This window comes from Palaemon carinicauda, chromosome 38 (genome assembly GCF_036898095.1).
Source record: "Palaemon carinicauda isolate YSFRI2023 chromosome 38, ASM3689809v2, whole genome shotgun sequence".
Taxonomy (NCBI): domain Eukaryota; kingdom Metazoa; phylum Arthropoda; class Malacostraca; order Decapoda; family Palaemonidae; genus Palaemon; species Palaemon carinicauda.
Window position 1 is genome coordinate 2,908,247 of NC_090762.1, and position 10,000 is coordinate 2,918,246.

The following is a 10,000-nucleotide window of genomic DNA, read 5'->3' on the forward strand; positions in this document are numbered from 1 at the left end:
AATGAATGATACTACATATAGAATTTGAATAAACTAAGACTGATTCTGTTTAGAATAGCAATGCTTTAAGGCAAACAATTGGATTGACAGCTAGAAATTAATTGACGGATAATTAACATAATCACAAAGCTCTACCCCTTGAAGTTCAAACTGAAACCCTTCCAGTTAACCCCAAGTTAAAATCCCTGTTCTAAACTAATTAAAAACTTATATGGAAAACGCTCCTAATAAGGGTAATAATGAGGCGATACTGAAGATTTCTTTGGATTACAGTGTTATGCCTTCTATTTTTTCACTCTCAATAATAAGAGGTCATTGATCGAAAACTATTTGAGGATACATGAAATGTTGGAAGTATTTGTGACGCTGTTAAGAACAAATATCACTTAAATTCTTATATAAATATTTCCACCACCCCCCCACACACACCCATATATATATATATATATATATATATATATATATATATATATATATAGATAGATAGATAGATAGATAGATAGATAGATAAGATATATATATATATATATATATATATATATATATATATATATATATATATATATATATGTATGTATGTATATATAAATATATTTATCTATCTATCTATATGTATATATATATATATATATATATATATATATATATATATATACACATATATATACATATATATTTATATATATATATGTATATATATATATATCTGTAATCATAATTATACAATAAAATGTTATATTATCATTTATATAACCGCCAGCATAGATAAGAGCTGAGCAACGGTGCCTTACGGCATTAGGCGATTGGCAAATATAACGAACGAGGATTTGCTTGCTGAATAAACTCATCACTTGGGTCCAAAAATATTTCCCGTATCAACACCAGCACCGAGGCTCATGTGCAACGCTGTAGGTAAGGATTCTGATAGAAAGTATTGATATTTTCGCCCCATGGTTTGCCTCGACATATGTTGGTGTTCAACATGAATGCTGGGATTTTTTTTTTTTTTTTTTTTTTCGTTCGCCTTATGTGGATTCCTCGTGCATTTGTTTCGCCTTTGTTTGGTTCCCTGTCATAGTATTTTTTTTTAAATTGAACTGTAGTATGACCAGATGCTCTTCTTTCCAGGTTAATTGCGTTTTCTCTATTGCTTTTTATATTTTTTTTTCTTGATTCATATAGATAGAACGACTTGATCAGAAGTAATAGTATATTTAATTTCATTGTGAAAAATTAGTCAAACCGAATAAATCTATCTTTTAGTTTCATGACTGCCACCTGATTACATTTAAAGGCTGTAATATTTCGATTAAATCATGGAAATGAGGTTTCTTGCAATAGCGTCACTTATGAATAAGTCAATCCGCATTTTTATTTAGTTTAGGAAAGGTTTATCTACCGGACATCCACCCAATGCCCATTATCGAAAGCAGTTCCGTTTTGTAACTTGTGAATAAGTCAATCCGCATTTTTATTTAGTTTTGGAAAGGTTTATCTACCGGACATCCACCCAATGCCCATTATCGAAAGCAGTTCCGTTTGGCTTCATGGGTGTGAAGAGAGTTCGCTGGTCTGGATGATTCGATTTAAGTTTAAAACCGTTAAAACGTGGCTACCGGATGTGGCACAGAGGGGTGATTCTCCTGGTGCCTGCCTATGCGATATATCAGTGAGTTTATACCTTTTTTCCTCGTTTAATATTATTATTATTATTATTATTATTATTAAATGCTAAGCTACGACCGTGGTTGGAAAAGCAGGATGCTATAAGCCCAGGGGCCCCAACAGGGAAAATAGCCCAGTGAGGAAAGGAAATAAAGAAAAAGAAAATATTTTAAGTATAGTAACAACACTAAAATATCTCCAATAAAAACTACAAAAACTTTAACAAAACAAGAGGAAGAGAAACTAGATAGAAGTGTGTCCGATTGTACCCTCAAGCAAGAGAACTCTAACCCAAGACGTTATTGATGTTTATGTTTCGTTTCTTTTTAGTTGTTAATAAATGCACATTGAAATTCCTACTCTTTGTAAAGAAAATAGCCAAAGATTTTATATATTTCTGACCATCCTTTGCATTCAGATTTCCTGGACAGTTCAATTCTGTTCGTAATGTTTTCCCCCTGACGTTTGTGTCCGTTATTGATATTTATGTTTCCTTTCTTTTTAGTTGTTAATAAAAGCACATTGAAATTACCATTCTTTGAAAAGAAAATAGGCATAGATTTTATATAATTCTGAAAGGTTTATACCAGTTTTCCTCGTTTACTTATGTGTTTTCCCCCCTGACGTTTGTGTCCGTTATTGACATTTCTAATTCCTTTCTTTTTAGTTGTTAATAAAAGCACATTGAAATTCCTACTCTTTGTATAGAAAATAGCCAAAGATTTTATATAATTCTGACCATCCTTTGCATTCAGATCTTCCCGGACAGTTCAATTCTGTTCGTAATACTAGGCATGTAGTTAATTTTAATAGTCAGGCCTTCTCCATCATAATGCTCAATGCCTCACAGTGCTCTAGAAGTTTTATTCCAGCTGTGACCAAGTTATGGAATGATCATCCTAATCGGGTAGTTGAATCAGTAGAACTTAAAAATTTCAAACTTACAGCAAATGTTTTCAAGTTGAACAGGTTGACATAAGTCCTTTTATAGTTTATATATGAAATATCTGTTTTAATGTCGTTAATGTTTTTAAAATAGTTTACGTTAAATGTTCAATACTTCTTATATCGTTTATTTATTTCCTTATTTCCTTTCCTCACTGGGGTATTTTTCCCTGCTGGAGCACTTGGGCTTGTAGTATCTTGCTTTTCCAACTAGGGTTATAGCTTAGCTAGGAATAATAATAATAATGATAATAATAATAATAATTGGAAGCATTATTTAAACAACCCACATGCACCGAAATTAAGAGTTTTTCGCTTTCTGAATCTGCCTTTTTCCTGATAACTAAAGTTTTTCTTTTTTTTTTTACTTTTATAACTAAAGTTTGATAAACTCATGTTAGCTTTACGTTTATATTTGGGGTCAACGGAATTCCCAGAAATTATTTCAACGATAACTCGAGTGTTGAAAGTTAATAATAAACCCAAGTATCAGAGTATTTTCCTAAATAATAACAAGTTTCTAGGTTGCACGGTTACTGTATTATATGCAACAAGGTTAAAGCTCAATTGTTACAACACAATACTCAACTCTTTCCGTCTAACTGTTTACTGGCAATGTTTCTGGGAGTTCATTTTCAACAATTTTTAAGTCTTCAAAAAAAAATAATTTTCAACAATTTTTAAGTCTTCAAAAAAAATCATTTTCAACAATTTTTAAGTCTTCAGAAAAAAATCATTTTCAACAATTTTTAAGTCTTCAAAAAAACAATTTTCAACAATTTTTAAGTCTTCAAAAAAAATAATTTTCAACAATTTTTAAGTCTTCAAAAAAAATCATTTTCAACAATTTTTAAGTCTTCAGAAAAAAAAAAAAAGATAATTGATTGCAGTGAATAGGGGACATGCTGATCTTTGCGTTTAATTTCTCAAAGAGTTATGTACCATATAGCATTTAACGGCAAGTAAACCAGGAAAAAACATCCTTAGCAACGAACAAATTACCCATCCATTACAAACATGGGCTTCGATACCTTCCCCTAATTACGCAAAACGTTAGTGGAATATGCAAACACTTTAAAGGTTAGGTTTTAATCACTGAGTTTATGTGGTCTATGGGAAATCAACTTTGGGTGCTAACCTTTGCTTGAAGTTTTAGGATAAAACATTTTATCTGCAAGTTACCACAGATGGGAGGTTGTGAAAATATCCCCGTGGCAATAATAATAATAATAATAATAATAATAATAATAATAATAATAATAATAATAATAATAATAATAATAAACGCATATCTGTTACTTTGGTGTCGATTTGAATTGTTAGCGGAGTGTACTTTTTTTAATAAGTTACCTATTAACAAAAGTGCCCTTTCATTCGTATAGAGTGTTCCACAGATCAGCTAAATGATTACTTCTGTCTTGTTTATTGAACTTTCTATATAGTTTCCCCGTGTCTTCGACTTCTAGGACATGATGTCATGAAGTACTGTATATCAGAGCTGAAACATTTGTTTAAAATAATACAACAGCCAACATAAACGATGGCTTACTTTTCACTTTGTTTGACGCCTGGACGCGTGAGCATTGTTATGGGAAAAGGGACATTGTTTACGTTATTTATTTTATTTGTATATTTACTTGCTAAGCTACAACCTTAGTTGGAAAAGCAGGATGCCGACACTCGCTGGTTATTCATTTTACTGAGTTTAGAAGGTTCAATGTTATACTCCCATCAGAGTGTCTGTGAGGTTTTGAATTGATCACTTGATTAATGGCCTGATTGAAGGTTGTCTGGTCGCGTCTTATTCGAGGCCATTGCCACAGATTGAATGTACAGTCACTCATATAAGTTTATAGATGTCCGGGTGTTTGAGAGAGATTTATACTCCTCGCCTTTCTGGACGACATGTGTCTGGGAGCACGAGACCGGTCAAATGCTCAACTATACTGCACAGTTGACCGTTTTCACACTCTCGGACACCTGTCGTCCAAAAAGGGGTGAAATGAAAATCTCTCTTAAACACCCGGACATCCATCAACTTATATGAGTGACTGTACATGAATATAGTTACGATGAAGTTCGCTTCTTACGTAACACACCCCTAAGGAACAGAGGAGAGAATTCATTGGAAGGACCGACGATTTCTGTGATATATTTATCGTACGGCATTTTCCCCAAAACTCACATATAAGAATTTATTCTCTCTAGATAACACTGCTTGATTTATCCGCCATGGCCCATGGGCGTTAAATGACTTCCCTGGCTTTTAGCAAGGCAACTACCTAATTAGGATGTAAACCTCCTGAAACACCGTATGAACACTACAAAAAGAATGTTATTAGACGGCTCTGGGAATGACACATCTGATATCGGTTTCGAAACGGTCTGGATATTAACGATTATATAATTTTCTCTCTTTCAACAAGTAATAATCCAAAGAGCTTCAACGCTTAGCCAGATCTAGCAACAGAATTAAAGATCAGCCTGATTATCTGATGGAGGAACTACTGTGCACGTTTGTTTTGGGTAGTCCGTCGTCATTGTTTCGGAAGCCATCTCTGGTAGCACTCTGTTCTCTTTCATCTATAGGATTATATGGTCTGTCAGGAGTAGTGCTGATGGAGAGGAGCGAGAAGGTGAACTCTCGAGTTTGTGCGTTTTAAACGATTTGCAATAATCCGTGGTCCTCTAGTATTGATAGTGAAGTCATCGTGAAAATCTAATTAATGCTATTCGTCTTTGGCTCTGGATTATTCATCTAGTTGTAGAAATGACTGCTAAGGAAACGTTAAGCCAAAAGGACTATAAGGCAGCTGCTACCGAAGAACCATTGACCGATCCCAGTGATTCTACCTCTAGTGATGAATGTGAGGATCTTCGTATCAGAAGGGAACATCTCCCGTACAAGATGATGTAGGTAGATTACATGGGTCTTTCAACTGTTACTAGTAGTATTTGCTCATACTTTACGTATTATAAGGACTGCTTTCCTAATAACATCACGCAGGAGAACCTTAGGCCTACTCGCTTCAGGACAGTTTTGTCTTGTACATTTTAGGTATTTTGCGTATCACACTTTGTTTTTGTCATGATCATGACAAAGTTTTTTTCTTATAAAGCAACCAACTACTTCAATTTCCAGAGTGCAATTGAAATTGGTAATTCAGAAACAGGATTAATTTCCTTTAAATTGTCCATTCCCTGTCCATATTATTATACGGTAGTTCCTATAATGCCTTTTGTCGATGTGTCATTCCTTGTCCATATTATTATACGGTAGTTCCTATAGTGCCTTATGTCGATGTGTCCTTCCTTGTCCATATTATTATACGGTAGTTCCTATAATGCCTTTTGTCGATGTGTCATTCCTTGTCCATATTATTATACGGTAGTTCCTATAGTGCCTTATGTCGATGTGTCATTCATAACTCGTTACCTTATAGTTTATTCATACAAGTTTTAAACATTTGTTTTACATTATTGCTCGTTCGTGTACTGGATCCACCGTCAATTTAAGGTTTTGTACCTGAGTGAAAGACTGTTACTATGTCCACTGCAGAACAAAGGCCTCAGATGTGTCGTTCAACTTATGTCTGTTTTTGGACCAAAAGCTGCCTTCTCCATATAAATGAGGCGCTTCACAGTTTGGGCTTTCTTAACTAACGGAGATTTGTGAGCCTATATAACTTTCATCCTGTCTCAAAACTTTTAATAAATTAATGTTATCAATTATTTATCTCTTAACGTGCAACAACATCCCATTCTCTCTCTCTCTCTCTCTCTCTCTCTCTCTCTCTCTCTCTCTCTCTCTCTCTCTCTCTCTCTCTCTCCCGTTTGTGGTTTCTATGCCAATTTATACCGGGACATTTTCTTAGTTCGAAAATCCATCGTCTTATCTTCCTTTCCCTGCTTCTTTTGTAATTTCTAGGGATCCCTTCTGTTATTCCTAATGTCCATCTATTATATGTCATTCTCATATGTCTTCCCATGGCCATTTCTTTAATTTTTTTACGTTAGAATATCCCCTACGTCAAAACCTCTTAGGTTATCTGTTCAATCAGTGCATTTCATGGCCTTACAAGTATCAAGTCAGGCGTTTTAAGGGTTATGCATACGCCAAGTTTAAGGTGTAATAAGCATAAAAGAAAAGTTGAGCATATATCAGTTTTAGTTGAGGTTTTAAAATTTTGAGATGTGTGAAATTGGACAATCCAGAAATAGAGAAGCTCATCTAAAAATTATTTAATGGATACATAACTTGAGCATTTTAGAGGAGTGAATCAACTAAAGAAAATAAAAGGTCGAGACAAAGATTTATAGATAGTTCGCTATCGTATCCACGTTGCTGTATTTTCAATCAAACGCTTACTTAAAAATACCTTCCACCAACAAACAATCCTCAAATTTTTAGCCATTTTGCAATGGACGCAGATATACTTTGAAATACTCTTAATAAATTCAATATTCTGTTATACTCGTTAGCCCGGAGTTTTGCCCGGAGTTTTCCTACTTTATAAGTATTATATACTTTATGAAAATTAAGTACCCTGGTCTTGAGCGTCTTGGCTTGTCTCTTTTCAATATTCATGCCAAGTCTAAAGGCACGTCCCCTCATCTATATAGGTACGATCTAATGTTCTCTGAACTACATGATAAGAGACAGCAGTGGGTTACAGAATTATAAGCTGTGATTTTGGCAAATTTATTTAATTGACGGGATAACTTCATTTTTACAGCTGAAACTGATTTACTTTGTGATAAAATGCAAGATTTTTTCTTATTGTCAAAGCAATGTATTATTTTAAGATACCACTGTTACGTAGTTATTTCTTTAGTTTTATTTTTCTGCCATCAGCTATGCTATTCATAGCTTAAGGTTTCGCTGGAGAGCTCAGTTACATGCCGATCATTGTTATTAATGCCTACTCTTTTTGTTATGTCATAGATTTCATGTTGCTGCATTGTAATGTACCATGGTCTTGGAGCTACGCCACGCTTACACACAACTTCACTTGCAATATTTGTTTGTATTTACGCATACATAATCAAATCTTTCGGTATTACCCATGTCCCCATCAGAAAGAAACCTTTGATTAGTCTTGTTCTTCAACTGTTGAAGGATGAATTCTTGTGCAGTAAACTTCCATATCATTCGCTCAACAACTATCCGAAATAGTTTTTTTCACTCTCAATTGATTAGTTAAAAACTTCCGTCCAAACACATACGAAAGTTAGAAATATATTTTATTGGAGCATGTACACTACATCCTTTTCATTGCTCTTGTCAGAGGAAGGGGAAAAACATACATGTACATTTGTTCGTACAGAACATAGGATCTAATGTTGTTACTGTTCATATTTTTTTTTTATTTAAGTTGTTCATTATTTCTCTTGCTTATTTATTTCCATTACTCACGGGGCTATTTTTCCCTGTTAGAGCCCTTGGGCTTATAGTATCCTGCTTTTCCAAGAAGAATTTTGGCTTAGATGATGATGATAATAATAATAATAATAATAATAATAGTAATGATAATAATAATAATAATAATAATAATAATAATAATAATAATAATAATAATAATAATAATAATAATACCCGCCACGAAAGTTGATATTCAAGACCAGCTCTGCAAGAGTCGAGCTTGACCCATAGGGCTGGCAAATCTCCTAAAACATGGAACAAGATCATTAGCATCATCATAAGATATCATAATTGCCACTATATAACACTATTACACTATCAATTCATTTGGATTTTGTGCTAATTGTCTAATTTGAATCCATACATAAATGTATCAGATTTATTTTTAAACTGTTATAATTGTATTTGTCAGGATGCTTTTTTTTTTTTTAACTTAGAAAAGTTTCGGAAGCATTCCGGTTAAACTACCCTCTATAATTTCTTCTTGCCTACGTCTGAGGTGACAATTATGGTGGGACTGATTGATCTATGGACATTTGGTGTGACAAACTGGCGTAGGAACAACAAAATTATTGGACGTCACCTTGGTCACGTATTTTATGTTTACATAGTGAATATATGAATTCGCTCAACTGTTTGTTCACATTTGATTTTACCTCATTATCATCCTATTCACTGCTGTTGTTATTACTTTTCCTTTAGAAATTATTTTAGCTCAATTGAAAACTGTAATTGTTTTCATTATCTTTTGCAGGCAGCCTGGATGGTTAGGCCGAAGAACCAGATTGGAGCGGTACTTGATACTCGCTGGAACGACGGTGGTGTTTGTGGCGGTCGCTCTGGCCATATCCCTGGTTGGCGTCATTTATGGTTACCAGAATGGATTCTTCAATAACGGTATGTAGTTCTTTATTGTCATGAGTTCGCCGGTAAAACGGTGATGCGGTGTACTCATAGAATTGCAGTCACTAAGTGACAAATTTTATATTCGTACCCACTAATTTGATAGAATTATTCAGATATTGGTTAGTAGTAGAATTGAGGGTTCATGGAAGGTCGTACCATGGTTAGAAGGGTGTACCATGGTTAGTAGGTCGTACCATGGGTAGAAGGGTGTACCATGGGTAGAAGGGTGTACCATGGTTAGTAGGTCGTACCATGGTTAGAAGGGTGTACCATGGTTAGTAGGTCGTACCATGGTTAGAAGGGTGTACCATGGTTAGAAGGGTGTACCATGGTTAGAAGGGTGTACCATGGTTAGTAGGTCGTACCATGGTTAGAAGGGTGTACCATGGTTAGTAGGTCGTACCATGGGTAGAAGGGTGTACCATGGTTAGTAGGTCGTACCATGGTTAGTAGGTCGTACCATGGTTAGAAGGGTGTACCATGGTTAGTAGGTCGTACCATGGTTAGTAGGTCGTACCATGGTTAGAAGGGTGTACCATGGTTAGTAGGTCGTACCATGGTTAGAAGGGTGTACCATGGTTAAAATGGTACGAGCCAGATTCCTGCGACCATCGGCTGAACTGCGTGCTCGGAAAATCTAAAGTTTTCCCAACTGCTTCCTGTTATTTGAACGTGTTACCTTTGCCAGTGTAATGCCATGGTATCAGAAAGTTATCTTATTTAGCTTTGCGAACATTTTCAGATAAGCTTTAACTCTTTTACCCCCAGGCTATTTGCAACTTTCCAACCCTTAACCCGCAGGCGTTTTTTTTTCAAGCACATTTTGCAATATATATTTTTTAAATTGCTCTAACAGCCTTAATTTTCGTCATAGAGAGGTCAGGTTGGTCTCATTCTTTTGGAAAATGCCTGAAGTTTCTCATAAAGTTACCAAAAATATGCAAAAAAAATGTAATTAGCAGATTTTTGCAAGAACGTACCAGTACGTCCATGGGGGTGTCCATTGGGGGTAAAAGGGTTAAATGAAAGCACATTATTCTGAAATAGGTCTCGCTAGTTACT

General features: G+C 34.7%; 1 protein-coding gene across 5 annotated transcripts in view; it reads left to right on the forward strand.

The window, feature by feature from the left end:
* The window catches only part of Nep2 (Neprilysin 2), a 403,754-nt gene that overhangs the window by 362,111 nt on the left and 31,643 nt on the right, over positions 1-10,000 (forward strand). For 4 of the 5 annotated variants that reach the window (XM_068361810.1, XM_068361811.1, XM_068361808.1 and 1 more), the window contains exon 2: positions 8,787-8,929. In XM_068361810.1, the coding sequence (XP_068217911.1) occupies positions 8,787-8,929 (143 nt within the window). Of the gene's footprint in view, positions 1-5,195; positions 5,524-8,786; positions 8,930-10,000 lie in introns of those variants that run through there. The other variant, XM_068361809.1, reaches the window with a different exon arrangement.